Source organism: Populus trichocarpa, chromosome 6 (assembly GCF_000002775.5).
Source record: "Populus trichocarpa isolate Nisqually-1 chromosome 6, P.trichocarpa_v4.1, whole genome shotgun sequence".
Classification (NCBI taxonomy): domain Eukaryota; kingdom Viridiplantae; phylum Streptophyta; class Magnoliopsida; order Malpighiales; family Salicaceae; genus Populus; species Populus trichocarpa.
Window position 1 is genome coordinate 19,138,263 of NC_037290.2, and position 15,313 is coordinate 19,153,575.

The following is a 15,313-nucleotide window of genomic DNA, read 5'->3' on the forward strand; positions in this document are numbered from 1 at the left end:
GTGAAGTTGGTGGGCCATCTCCAGACATTAATATTAACAAAATCCAATTGGACACCATGAGTACAAGTTCAAGTCGGTTAGGGAGCGTTTGGTAGTGCGTTTCTACCTGTGTTTTGTGAAAATTTGAATTTGTTTTTTTTTTTTTGCTAAAATTGAGTGCGGTTTGTACTTTTTGGATCGTTTTGATGTGCTGATGTCAAAAATGATTTTTAAAAAATAAAAAAACATCATTAACATGCATTTCAGCATGAAAAGTTATTTGAAAAGCACCCGCAACCACACTGCCAAACACGCATCTGGGGCCCGTATGAACGTAGAGATGGTTAATGCCCCCACAATCCTTCTGTGCTCTTGGAGTGACTGTTGGATTGAGGATGAATAATATATTAATTATGGCTTCTTGATTAATCATTACCATGTATGTAATCCACACTAATTATAACACATAAGTAGGATTAATCACATGTCTGAACTGCCCTCTCTTGTAACAAAGGTAATATACATTTTGGAAGGGTAGTACAGTCTCTTCACATGGATAACAAAGTTCATAAACCAGCATGAAACTGCCTGCGGTATCAATCATCGCTGCAAGCACTCTACTAAAATAAGTTCTTATCATTATTAACAACATGGGCTGGGTTGGGTTGGGTTGTTTACAGAGAGAGTAATACTTTGATTTTGAAAAGATAGTTTTTTTTTTTTAAAAAAAAAAAACTGGAATTTCATGCTCAAATATAACATATTTTTTTCATCAATAAAAATAGATTTATACTGAGATTGAAAAACATATTTTAGAGGTTATTCAAGGTTTCTCTTTACTCATTTTTCTTTCAAATAAAGAGAGGATATTTTTTTTTAGTTCTCAATAAATAAACATACTTTTTAATTTTCTATTGAAGGAGAAAAACTAGAAAAGAAAAAGGAAACAACAAATGAAAAAGAATCCCAAATCCTATAGGGTTGTCAGAAATAGAGTATTACTTTAATTTAAAAAAAAAACTAAAATCAAAAGAAAAAAAATAATATTCAATTTCATAATATTTCTTGTTTAGAAATGTATTAAAATAATATTATTTAAAATTTATTTTTAATATCATTATATCAAAATAATCTTAAAAATATAAATTTTAAAAAATAAATAAATATATATATATATATATATATATATATATATATATATATATATTCAACCTCAATACCGAAATGTATTTTAATGCACCGACCAAAATAAAGTTTTATCCGTACGCAACATTTTCCATAACATGAATAGAAAGCCACGCAACATGATAAGAAATTCAAGAATAACCCTCACCGATACAACCAGATCCATGCAACAAGTGAGCACCTTGGCCATGATTGCACGCCTTCTTTGTGTCAAAAACCAGCAAGGTCATCAGTGTCTTGTATAATTGCACCATCTTCCTTGACTCATCAGAGTTTATACGCCACAAACAATGTTCTCTTATTAACAGAACGATTCTAACACATTTTTCAGCTTTTTTCAGATCAGTCATCCAAGGTTTTGTGGATAACTAAAGTCACTCCCTCAGTAAACATCAAAAAGTAGGAAAGAGAACAAAATTGGTAAACATCATAGATTTGACGTTAGGCCGCTAAGGCAATTCAGGCCAAACACAGCAACAATTGCTACATAGAATGTAACAGCATGTCGACAAATCATGATCCCACAAGCGAAAGTCATGTAGCTTCATATCCTGAAGGGCTGGTTTCCAGACCTAGATCGGTCTATCTTGGCCTTCTTAACTTGGGTTTTCTTCGTCGCGAATGCTTGCAAAAGGTTTGGCCCGTCAAAGTTGTGCATAGATTGCCTTGGCTTCTTTCTCTTACCTCGGTCATATTCTTCGTCCCTGAGTAAAATAGAAGTTGCACCATGCAGAACAAGATTAAAATTACAGAAAGCAGGTCCAATAAGCAAAACTAATCAGTTTGGCAACTACCCCTTCTGTAAGGGTTATATTATTTTTCTTTTCATTCTAAAAAGGGAGAGTCAGGAATCCAAACTCACCACTCATCTGCTACATAACCAGTGCTGAGATTTTCTACCCCATTGGATTCCACAATCTGAGGTGGCATTGCTATTCCATCCCAAGGTGAAACTGTGATAAACAAAACAAGGCAAAAAAAAAAAAACTTTCAGCAAGTCAAACTGTGAGTTAAATTTCCAAATCAAGAATTTAGTCATGACTGCATCCAAATAGATCTCATGCTCTTCTGTTTAGTTTGATGTGTCTTTACTTTGCAAGGAGTTAGTCAGCGGAGAAAAGATGACTGTCTGGGTTTGAGCTAAGAGGTGGAAATATGTCTAAGCAAGAGCTACAGTCTAGCTTTCTGGCCCCTGCCACAAAAGCAAACTTTCAAGTCTCAATCGCATGAATTTTCATTCGAGGGATTATAATCATAAACCTATGAACATGAGTCCTTCACAAGTTTCTTCAGAATTAAGCATTTTGTTCTATAGCCTCAGCACTAAAGCGAAAAAAATGTCCCACCCCACTGAAGGCACGAACCTGGGCAGATTACTTTTATGCATGGAGGCACCTGCCAATGGCTTCATGAGGCATCAGCCCTCCTTAAACGGACCAGCCCAAGAGTGGGAAAAGCTAAAGGGGGGATTGAATCCAATAATTGATAGGCCCATTATAGAGATCTCCACTATGAAGAAAGAATGAGAATCTATCTAGATTTCCAGATTTGTTCCACCATGATAAAGGGTGCGGTGCAAAAAAAGAAAAGAAAACAATCCAAAAAGTAATGACTAAGTGCATAAAGCAAACTATTGGATAACAAGTGTGCATGCTCAATTGCTGAAAATGATATGCCATAGATGGTCAGATTAGAGTTTCAGAACAGTGCTCACCAGTCTCCTTCACACCCCCAGTAATTACCCCCATCATCCTGTTCTGTGATGCATATCTTTTGCTATTTTCTGAGCAGTCAGGTTCTCTTGGATCTCCTTGGTTTACTTCAGAGATTGAGATAGAGATCTTTCGTCTCTGCTCATCCATTGCAAGCACTGCACTGCTTGGACTAATTCTCTCCACAGATTCTACATCTACCACACCCATATCACGGCAGTTTCTTACATTATCTCCCTTTCTTGAACCAGATTTAGCCATCTTCCTCCGAGAATTCATTGACGCCAATAAAACTGTAGATGAGATTTTGGATGTAGATGGCCCCAATTCTGATGAAAAAACATCATTCTCCGGCTGCTCCTGCAAGTTTTCTTTAATCAGATTACTGGTCTTCGAAGTGTGGCAATTGCTCTTTTTGTGCTTTTTCCTCTTTTGAAGGCCCAAGGACACCTTGAATAAGTTTGTGCCAAGATGCATCCTACGCTTGTTCTTTAATTTCTTTTTAGGTAAGCAATCAGGAGCTTTGCTCTGCAAACATTCATTTTGAATGACAGATGGGACAAATGCTGTTGGGATTAAACCCTCAACCAACTGATGTACAATATATTGCCCACCTTCACCAGCCTTATCACTAGGTGTTTTCCAAGCAGCACTCTCAATGGGGATATCCCCACCCTGATAATAGAGAAATAAATCAAAACCTGGCCAAACAATGATGTAAGCTGTAAGCATCCAGAGGAATGCATATACGTAATCACCTGATCACTTTCACAGCCTGGCTTATTAGGTGATTTCACAGTGTTTGATTTATCAAATGCCTTGTCAGTAGATCCCTCGGAAGGAGCCAATCTTGGAACCTCACCCACTGTCTTACCACAAGAATCCTCATATGGAGCTTGGCTTGAAACCCCCACATTTTGGTCACCATTAATCTGGATTGATCAATGAATTCACATGTTAGAAACAAGTGAAAATGCCACCCAAGTGAGGGAACAAGGGGACAGGCTCTTGATGGGCATGAAACATCTATTTACCTTTTGTGAGGTCTCCCTTGTGACAAGTTTGTCAATAGCAGAACTTTGGGGGCCACTGCTGCTGCTAAATGGCTCCTTACAGTCACTGGTTTTGGCCTCAGTAATAACAGAAGCATTTTCAAGTTTAGGACCAACATTATTGCTGTTCAGAGATGCAGTTGAAGGTGGCAAGCATTCTCCAAGGTGTGAATTTGCCAATTTTGATGGGTCTGTTGACAATGGTGCACTTGAAGTTTCTAAAGAAGAATCCACTTTCAGCAATGTTTGCCTACTGCTTTGCTGAAATGATGTGTCTTTTGGATGGATCTCTGATGAAGTAACAACACTTGATGCATCTTTTTTATTCATAGCAGCAGGAGAGTCAGTAGCCTCCAATCTATTCCCAATCAAACCACCACCCACACATTCGTTCGAGAATTGCTTGGCGACCAGATCAGCAAAGTTATTGCCGAAGGTTGCTTTCATACTTTCTTTATGAACAACATCAACAGGTTTTCTTGGAACAATAGTTTTTCTATCACGAACGTAGAACAGCATATAAGCCTTCTGCTCTAAAACAGCCTTCTCACTAACTTGACGAACCTGTTAGATCAAGATAGCCAAAACTCATAAAAGATCTGATCAAACCAGTAATACGAAAAAAATTGCATCTAGCTTGCAGCTCTACACGCAGCAGATTTTCTAATACTGACTTCTTATGTCCACCATACCTGATTGTCATTGAGGAGGTGCCAAATACCACTTGATGTCCGAACAAAACAGACATAATGACCAGAGTGGGTATTGTGACCATAATGTACCAGAACACCATATAGACTGTACTTTAAATCCCCCTCCTGCCAAGAATAAACTCAATAAATAATGTAAAAAAAAAAAAGAGAGCACATGACCAAAGATAACAAAAGTAACAAAAAAAAATCATTTACTAGCATACAATGCTAAGAACGATACAAAGTGCCAAGTATCTTCCATTTGAACCAGTATTAACCTTTTGGCGCTGGTATTCTATTGCTTACCTATTTAAACTCATTTACACCAAACTAAGGGTGTACTAATGAGAAATACTAACACAGAAAAGAGATCTGGAAAACGTTTAGCAAGTCCATGCAACACATAGGATAAAGAAAATAGATAAACAGCACGATTCTTTTTCGCCCCTAAAAACCAGCTTTGTCTAATATTTTCCACCTACTCTAGTGAGCATTAATCATTGAATATTTGAACTCCACACTCATTAGTTTTTTCAACAACTTTCTTGCCTATTATTTTACAAACAAAAAACATCTTTCAGAGAAACATATACCATCTCGGTCATAACCACATACACAAAAATACACACACACACAACCACATACACAAAAATACACACACAAACACGCGCGCGCCGTAACAAAGTTCACCTCGCCAAAAACATAGAACAGGCTACACCATTTACAAATGAGCCAGAAGATTTTGAATGCTGTCAAATGAAACTCCTCTTAAGTTTAAGAATTCTAGAACAGATATTTGATCAAGTCTAGAAGAATAAATCATAAGTTGGAATGTTATCAAATGCCACAATTTTTGAAGTTGGATTCTAAAATTGGTTTAAGAACCTGAAAGCTTAAATATGCTAGAAAAGATATTTCATCAAGTCTAGAATAATGATAGTTTACAACAAGAATGCGCATACTCACATAGGAACCACTGACAAATGGTTTCATGTCCAATGAACGATCAAATATAACTTTCCTGTCAACCTTCCGTCCAGGATCATGTGCATGAAACCGTTTTAGATGTATTGTAAGCACATGCGGTGCCTTGTGAACTGTAAGCCATTTCTTAGCCCTAACTTTCTGCTTGCATCGCTGGCATTGATAATGCTTCTCTCCTCCATCTAACATCTCTGCAGCAGTGAAATTCCGAAGTAAAGCTGGCAAGGTATCTGCTTTGGCTATTTCAAGGCTTAAATCTAAAAATGGATCAAATTTGTTGGAGCAGTAAGAACATTGTTGGCATTCCACCTGAAAACATACTGAGAGAAACATTTAGTGTTTTGAGAAATTCAAGAGAACTTTGAACAAGCAATATTCTGAAGGAACATTTATTGAGAATGGGAAAAGATTGCAAATAAAAATGGAACATTCAAATCACGAAATACAAAAAAATTCCATGCAAAACCATTTCTAAAAGGCTGTATTTATTACTATCTAATCAGAACTAATTCAACATCTTGACCACCCACCCATGAACACATATTAATTCACAGAGGAGCTTCCACGAGAGGACTTCATTCCTCAGAAAATTGTCAATGAATCAACCATAAGACAATAAAAGTTTACCTGACTACAAAGGCTACCACCAAAGATTTTGTGTACCAAACTTGTCTCATAAGCAGCAGGGGATTCGCTTGGCACTCCTGAAGGTAAGCAGCATTTATGCATTGATTCCAGCAAATTAACCATATATTCATGCGCATCCTCCTGTCTTGCATTTCGGAAGTTCCGAGATATGCCTTATATGTGGTCAAGAAATACAAATACAAATACCGAATCATGTGAACAGCAAGAAAACCCTTGCCTGGTATAAACATTTGAGGACTCCATCAGTCACTATATTGATGACACAAGCCCTCTAAAGCAGAACAACTATTTTAAAAACAAAAAAAAATTACTTGTACATGTATTTTTAGATCCATAATTTATAAATGAAGAAAATCTAGCTCGCATTACTGTCCCCCCCCCCCCTCCCCCCCCCCCCCTCAAAGAGGTCTCAAGTTTGAACTTACTTCTCCTTAGTACCAAAGAAAAAAAACAATAGTTGTTGGAAAAATTACTAAAAGACCATAAATGTGTAATATAAGGTGTAGCGACCATAATAGTTTTTCTCCTCCTTAGTTCACCAAGATAATAAATAACCATCAAGGATAAAATAATCATATTTGTCCGACAAAACAAAAAATTACCATAGACCAAAAATCAAGAAATTAAAGGACATAAAGCATCAGAAGGATACAGCGCAAATTTGAGACAAGATCCTTGGGCACTAGTGACCTCCCACTTGATTGTAGAGCACGGCTCACATGTTTTTGGATGGCACACAAGGCACAAAATCCAGCAACATGACCTTCATAAATAAATCAAACATAAAAATAGGAAAAAACAAAGCACCACTTCATTTACAGCAGTTACAAAGTGCAAGGATTGGTGAAAGGACATCAGAAACTAATTACAACCATCAAGTAAATTAACCAGTCCTTTGAGACATGTACCAAAATTAGTGTTAAAACTGGTAAAACCATGAAAACAATCCACACCAGCCATGAAGAAATGTTGTTGACAGTTTCGAAAAACTTAGTAAAATCAAAGTAACAAATCCCCATTTATGCAAAGATTGTTAAAAAAGACAAATTAATCAATGAACTATTAGCTTGCGGTAATTGACCCTCAGCAGCACCAGATACATTCAACAGTCCAGTCAGAGAAATTATGCAAGAAAACTATGATGAAACCATATTTTACCCAGAGTTAACTAATCAGTATATAGATTATTGAGAAGCACTAAGAGCCAGTGATGGACAGCATGCCTGTAGAGAGAAAGTGTAGGAGAGTCACTCACATGAATTTTGATTCTTGCCACTATTCAGTAAGCTGCTAAAGTCTCGGTATATGTCCGATCACTACTGAATAGAGAAAACAACCATTCCGCAAATTTTCCACTCAAGCAATTAGTTTTTTTCAAATGGTAAGTCCAATAGGAGGATAGTTCATGGCCGTACAGAACAGAAGAATGTAAGAAACTAGTCACTTCCACCAAGTCAAAAGCAGGTATTTGTGAAGTAATATACCAAAATACAATTATTAAAAACTGGTGAAACCAGTTTCATGAAATCAATGCACACCAGCACAAAGCAAAGGTGTCGACCAGTTAAAAAAGTAATTTATTCCCCCATTTTACAGAAAAAAATGTTAAGACGATGAAATAGCATGACAGGGGTAATTAACCTTCAACAACACTAAGAACAGTCCAATCCAGTTATGGAAAATAAATCAGGAAATCTAGGGCGGCAACCATAATTAAGTCAAAAATTATCAAGCACATAGAGGACCAGACACCCAGTAATATAGATCATGCTTTCTCAAAAGAAAGTGTAGGAGAATCACTCACATGAATTTTGATGCTTTCCACTTTGCAAATATGCTGCTAAAGGCTCAGTGTATGTCAGACATTGCACCACCGAATTGAGAAAACAAGTGTTCCCAAGATTTTCAAGGCCAGCACCCTAAAAATAATCCATGTGATCCACCAAGTTAAGCTGCTGGCCAAGTTTTAGTACAAACTAAAGTTCCTCAAAGTGGTAACCAGTGGCTAAATTAGAGTAAAATTGTTGGTGGGCAAGTTAGATATATTGGGACCTTAAATAAATAAAAACAATAATTTTATGGAGAGGCTAAATTAGAGTTTCCGAAGGCAATATGAAAAATACCAAATTACAGGGATAATAATGAATTTTGGAAAATTTTGCACCCCCCTTGGCCATGGCTTACATGCCACCCCTGGTGGTAACCACAAAGCAATCATAAATTGGAAAATGGAAAGAAAACATTTTTTGTCAGATTATATCGTTTCTTCATTTTACCCCCTAAAATGATGTGAAGTAAATGAAATCACTCAATGGAAAGGCCAAAATGAAATCTTTTAGCTAAAATCAAAATCGCATCTTAAGTTCCATCTTCCCAGCCAAACCGACATTATAATCAAGCCAATTAGCAAAATTAAAACAAAAAGCTTGAGAAATCATGAGCAAAAACAAAACAAATTGAAAAGCATCCATAAAGCATGGGGAATGCCAAAATTGTGCTACGAAGAAAAGTCAATAAACATAGATAAATGAAAAAAATTACAAATAAAACCAAAATATAATATATATAGCTTAATTTTCAGTATTTCAAAAGTTAAGGATACTATTTGATTGAAGTTATTTTATTTATTTTTAATTTCAATTTAGTATTTAGAATTCAACAATACACAGCAGCAGATTCCACAGACAGTAAATTCCTTCATATTTGAAACCATAATTTCAAATTAAGAACTAAAAATGAAAAAAGAAAGAAATAACTTCAACAAAACAACATCCTCAACATTTAAAATTTACTAAAAAATCAAGCCATTAAGTCCATATTCAGAGCTAAATATAAAGATCAGAGTTTGTTTTTTTTTTTTTTGGCTTTACAGTAGAAAGGAAACTAAAAAAAAATAAAAGCCTAAAAACACATGGAAAAATCCTCTAAATTAAACCCTAAAACAAGCAAAAAAATAATAATTAACTTTACGTAAATAAAAACTCACAATTCTCCTGAAAGTGATCCCAAAACAAAGCTCCGGATCAAGCCCATTTTCGACAAAATCGGACCCGTCAACTCTCTTCCCGGAATGACCCGGATGGTGATGGTCAAACCCGAAGGGTCTCTTTCTCGAATTATTATCAGGATTTAAAGTCTCAATCTTAAAATCAGCAGTGCTGTTCTTGAAACCACTGTAATGTTTAGTCGCCAGCTGAAACTTTGCACTTCGTTTCAAAGTACAATCGACCTTGTATCCGTTTTCAATGTCCACACCCGATTCGATTCTCATCTCCGTTTCACTACTACTTATCAATATATCTTCCATGCTGCCGCTAAAAATTAATAATAGAAATTATAAAAATCTAATCGATGATTAAACAATAGTGATTCTCTAGAGAGAGAGAGAGAGAGGTCGGTTCTTGTTGATCGGTGGATTTTCTTTGTTTGGTGATTTGGAGTGGAAAGAAGCTGTTAGTTACGGCTTCTGCTCTGCTAGGAAGCGAAAGACACTAAACCCTACATAAGAGTTAAGACTTAAGAGTTTAGACCCCTCTTTTTTCTTTTTTTTTATTCATTTATGATAATGTCTTATTGGAATATGATGATTTTGATATTTATGTGCATTTTTTACATGTTTTAATATATTCCAAAATTAAATGGTTGTTGCTGTGAGAGATGGCAAATAAATTTGTAGATTGTAATATACAATGATTAAAATATACACAATTCTATTTATTGTTTATTTATAATTAATTAAGATTATATTTCATCTCCACTAATTTACAGTTCTATTTAATCAGCACATGAAAAATAAAAAATTAATTATAATATCAGTTGTTTTTTAAAATGTATTTTTATTTAAAAGTATATTGAAATAATATTATTTTTTTATTTTTTAAATTTATTTTTAATATCACATCAAAACAATTTAAATATACTAAAAAATATTAATTTAAAGTAAAAAAATAAAAAAAATATTAATATAACAATCATGTAATTGTTTTATCTTTACATGAGGGAAAATATTGTTTTAAGTGTTTTCCTACTCAATAATTTAGTTTTTGGATTGGAATTTCCAGCAAGTTTTTGTTATTCTACTCCTTTTCTTTTTTAATTCACTCATGGTTTAAACATTGCAAAATGGACTAAGATTATGATCAATGGCATGTGGAGTACTTAGTAAGTTAATGTTGAGGAGCAAGCTATAAAAAAATAGAAAAAAATCTGATAAATCCCTTTGTTTTGGAAACATTGAAACATGTTTTATATCCAATATAACACCAAATTCTTTAATTATCCAACATCTACCTATAAACTATGTGCATAATTCCAAATGATCCTAGATGAGTGCATGTTCCTTTGCTAGATAATGATTTTGCATAATAATAGGTTAAAAATCAAACATAATCCAAAACACAAAATTAAAATGGCATTTAAATATTTTTATTTGACTTTTTGTTATCCAATAAAGAGTCTGGGTTTTGAAATATTTTTATTTGACTTTATGAGCATTTTAATAAAAATTATAGGATTGTGTGTAAAAAATAGAAGGGAGAGAAAAATCATAAAGAGAAAAAAGATCGGGTTAAGCCCAAATGAACCTGAGTTAACTTGCCTGGGCCTGGCCTAGACGAGTAGAATCATTTGTCCAAAGTCTTTTTTTAGTTGGTATATAAATTGCTCCTCAATAATTTTTAACATTTACACATGTTATAAATTGACTTAAAAAATTTAAAGTGTCGTAGAAATAATAATAATGTAACTTTTCAATACAATTAATTTTTTATAAGACTATCCAATCATACACCTTGTTATCATAACCATTTTTACTCTATTTGGTGGTAGCTCCTTTGTGAGGAGATGTTTTATGAATGAAGTCCTCCAATCACCATCCTTCACTAATATCTGTATGGTCACCACTAGGGGTGGAGCTAGGATTATTTGTTAGGGGCGGAGCTAGGATTACTTGTTAGGGGTGACTAAAAATAATATAACAAGATATAATATTTGTTTTAATTTATTGTATATGAGTTGTAAAAAAAAAAACCTGCATGATTTAGTTTTATTCAAATTACTTATTACAAACATATAATGACCTTTATATAAGGTAAAATGTTTAGAGCAATACCAAATTGAGTCAAGGCAATGAAGTTAATTTCATCTTCATGATGTATCAATCACTTTAATGTTGTTGGTCTTTATACCTCTCAAATATAAACATACAAAGTATATAAGAAATATTAGCTAAAGCAAAGCATTATTTATGTTTGATAAACTTTGAATTTATTATACATGAGTTGTAAAAAAAAACCTGCATGATTTAATTTTATTCAAATAACTTATTACAAACATATAATGACCTTTATATAAGGTAAAATGTTTGGAGCAATACCAAATTGAGTCAAGGCAATGAAGTTAATTTCACCTTCATGATGTATCCATCACTTTAATGTTGTTGGTCTTTATACCTATCAAATATAAACATACAAAATATATAAGAAACATTAGCTAAAGTGAAGCATTATTTATGTTTGATAAACTTTGAAATAAAGTAAAAAATAATAAAGAATGATTCTTACATATTTATTTTAATTGTGCTCGTCGTTCTTTCATAGAATATAAATCATCGATTATCATATCAATTGTGAATCTTTCAGCAATTTCTTTTTCTATATAGACAATCAAATAATTTGCAAGAAAATCATCTTCCATCCGATTACGAAGTCTTGTTTTAACAATCTTCATCGCTGAGAAAGTTCGTTCAGTAGTTGCTATCGAAACAGGAATAGTTAAAATAAGCCAAATCAACCTGTCAACTAGTGGATAAATTATTGATTTTTCTATTTCAACCAATCCTTGACATAAATCAGCAATCGATGACATGCTCTTTAACTTTGGATGATTGGGTACATCAAGCTCATAATGCTGCAACTGAAGTTTCAAATGAATTTTTTCTTAGTCAGAAAAATCTTGAGGATAGAACTTGTCAACAAGTAAGCATATATCTTCAACATTGAATAATTTATAGCTATTTCTAGGATCTAAAGTTGTGCTTAACTTAAGAAGCTCGATCGCCTGCTCATTAAATCTATTATTTAGCTCTTGCAATTGTTGATCAATGATAACTGTAAATAAATCAACTCGGTAGTGATGTTCAACTGTTACTGATTTTTGTTTACGGCGAGATCGTCCCACGCTAAAAAAACAAGTATCCATATCAGGAACTTCAATGTCTTGATGTTTACAAAATGATGTCACTTCTTCTAAAAGAGTTTTCCAACCATCATCTCTTCACTTCTGAATTAAAATCTTTGTGGCAGTCACCAAATGCATAACATTTAAAATGTCTTGAGATTTTTGTTGCAGGGCTTGGCAAAGCACATCAGTAATTCCCATAACATCATTCATTATATGTAAGATGAATGCAAAATCAAATGACATTAGCAACTTAAATGAAAAAGCCGTATCACCACGTTGAGAATAAGTAGATCCATATAAAGCAATGTTTTCAAGAACCAAGCAAGTTGCCCCATACATTTTTATCAAACTGCAAATTGATTTGAAGTGCGAACTCCATCTGCTATCTCCAGGTCGTTGCAAACCACCTACTTGATTAACTCCTTTACCCGTTTCAATCTCACCAATACCAACTAAATGTTCAATTGTAGCTGCTTGAAAAGCCCATAATTTATCATTAAGCTTACAAGAAGCACTAATAATGTTAATAATAAAAATCAAATTCTGAAAGAAAGTGTGAACATCAAATATTTCTCTAGCTGCAGCAATAAGAGCCAATTGTAATTGATGAGTTAAGCAATGTACATAATATGCATAAGGGCAATCATTAATGAATAAAGCTTGCAAACCATTCCACTCTCCACGCATATTACTAGCACCTTCATACACTTGGCCTCTAATATTTTGAACATCAAGATTGTGATGAGATAAAACAAAGGAAATCTCTTCCTTAAGAGTTACAGCAGTTGTATCTTTGACATGAACTATATCAAAAAATCGTTCTCGTATAAATCCACTTCTATCAACAAACCTAATAACAAGGGTCATTTGCTCTCTTCTAGATTCATCTCGAGCTTCATCAATAATTAAACAAAATCTTGCTTCACCAATCTCATGACGAATTGAAGACTGAACATTTCTAGCAAAGACATGCAAAATTTCTTTTTGAATTTGATGTGAGGTGTATTTAGCATTTTGTGGAGCATTACCCTAAATAAGAGCACCTACTTGTTCATTGTATGATGCTAAAAGTTCCATCATTTCAAGAAAATTACCTTGGTTTTTTTTATTCTGGATGTTCATCATGCCCTCTAAAAGCACATGCTTGAAATGTGAGCCAACGAACAATATCAATTGAAGCTTTAATACACAATCGATTATTCAGAATTTCTTGAGTAGTTTGCCTCTTAACTACCTTCTCAATATGACATGACTGGTTTTTCAAATTTTCCAAGCAGCTGGTAGCAAATCTATGAGCCGAATTTGGACCTTTTCCCATATGAGTAAAAAAAAGCACACCGTTCCTCATTATTAACTTTCTTTCAACAATTAAATCCTTTAACAGTAAATGTGTCTGATCCTGGCTTTTCAGATGGTTTACTTGGAAATAAATAGCAAGGGAAACAAAATGCAGTATTTTTCTTTGAATATTCAAGCCACGAATAACTTTTGAACCAATGAGACTGAAATTGATGAGGATGTCTTTTTACTAGTCAATGGATATTCAGATATCAAAGGTTGATATGGCCCCAAATTAATGTATGCCCTTCGAATTTCATCTTGTTGATTAACCGGGTATTCTCAAATTTGAGGACGATTGCTTGGATCTCTAATTAAAATGAGTAATGTCGATTCTAGTAAGAGGCTGCTCACTGATCAACGCAAGTTCTTTGTAAACTGAAGCACATTGAGGCTGCTTAACCATAATTTCAACATTACACATTGGAGTTGGTTCACTAGACTGTGAGTTATCAATATTTTTTTTTCAAAAAAAGAATCAATTCTTCTTATTTTGTTCATGGTTCAACCTAAAATCAAAATATATATCGTGAGAAAAAATTGATAATTTTGGTGACTCTGCTAAAAACAAAATATAAAAAAAAATTCATTCAAACATAATCAAAATAAAACCAATAAAATATATCTAATTAATTAGAAAAAAATCACTATAACAAGAATTCAAAAAACAATCGTTAGAACTAGCAAATTTGGAAAAAAAGCAAAAATAATAAAATTATAAAAATAATCTCATCAAATTCTTAATAAACATCTCAAAACAAAATAAAAATATATTTTAAATTTGAATTATCGATACCCAATTACCTTATTTTGTTTAATGAAAGATAAATTAATCAGTACTCTACTTCAATCTTTCCGCAGAAAAATTATGTGTGTGATTTGTATCTTTATTCCTGTTTTTGTTTTTGACCGGCTGCATTGCAAGCATTTATATTAGGGTTGTAGCCTGTAGGGAGAGAAAAAACAGCAAAACACATTGATAACTTTATTTTATTTTTCTTTCCACGTAGGTATCATTTAATTAAGGCAAAGTCTTTCCACGTAGACACTTCTTTAAAAAATATTACAGCACCTCACATTTAATTACAAAAAAAAAATGTCTTGCAGGGGTCGGGCCTGCTTGCCTCCTTTCATTCCGCCCCTAGTCACCACTATATATATATATATATATATATATATATATATATATATATATATATTTCCTCTCGTATGTTGAGATTTTTTTAGTACTCCAATCCTGAGGTTGGTCGACTAGATTAATGCTTGCTAGTTTTGAAATGAAGTGAGCCTTGCCATGTTTTTTTTTTTAAAAACTTGAAGATGAAGATTAACCTTTCCTTGTATTTCTTTGAGTAGATATGCCCTAGCATCTTCTATTGGTATTTGATAGTAGAAGGTTACTTAGCTTCAAATTTTTCTTGGCATTGTCCCAGCAATAAGTTATTTGTCATTGTACACATAAAGGGAATACATATCAAGGCTTCATGCTCGCCAAGAAGACAGACATGCAAGCACTTACATGATGCGTATTGACAGGCTATGG

At 33.7% G+C, this 15,313-nt stretch overlaps 1 protein-coding gene across 3 annotated transcripts; it reads right to left on the minus strand.

The window, feature by feature from the left end:
• Nucleotides 1-1,437: 1,437 nt before the first annotated feature.
• LOC7465955 (ubiquitin carboxyl-terminal hydrolase 23) lies at nucleotides 1,438-9,773 on the minus strand. 3 transcript variants are annotated; one of them, XM_052453951.1, is made up of 12 exons: nucleotides 9,239-9,766; nucleotides 8,057-8,171; nucleotides 6,905-7,015; nucleotides 6,232-6,404; nucleotides 5,587-5,913; nucleotides 4,621-4,746; nucleotides 3,911-4,492; nucleotides 3,635-3,808; nucleotides 2,879-3,551; nucleotides 2,027-2,117; nucleotides 1,660-1,868; nucleotides 1,438-1,600 (listed from the first exon to the last, which is right to left on the minus strand). In XM_052453951.1, exons 1-11 carry the CDS (start codon nucleotides 9,557-9,559, stop codon nucleotides 1,709-1,711), a joined length of 2,853 nt encoding a protein of 950 aa, XP_052309911.1. In that variant the 5' UTR covers nucleotides 9,560-9,766; the 3' UTR covers nucleotides 1,438-1,600; nucleotides 1,660-1,708. The 3 variants fall into 3 exon arrangements, with proteins under 3 accessions (XP_052309911.1, XP_002308397.2, XP_052309912.1); XM_002308361.4 differs by having other exon boundaries at nucleotides 1,438-1,868; XM_052453952.1 differs by lacking the exons at nucleotides 1,438-1,600; nucleotides 1,660-1,868; nucleotides 2,027-2,117 and adding an exon at nucleotides 2,159-2,356 and having other exon boundaries at nucleotides 9,239-9,773.
• Between the last annotated feature and the right edge of the window lie 5,540 nt (nucleotides 9,774-15,313).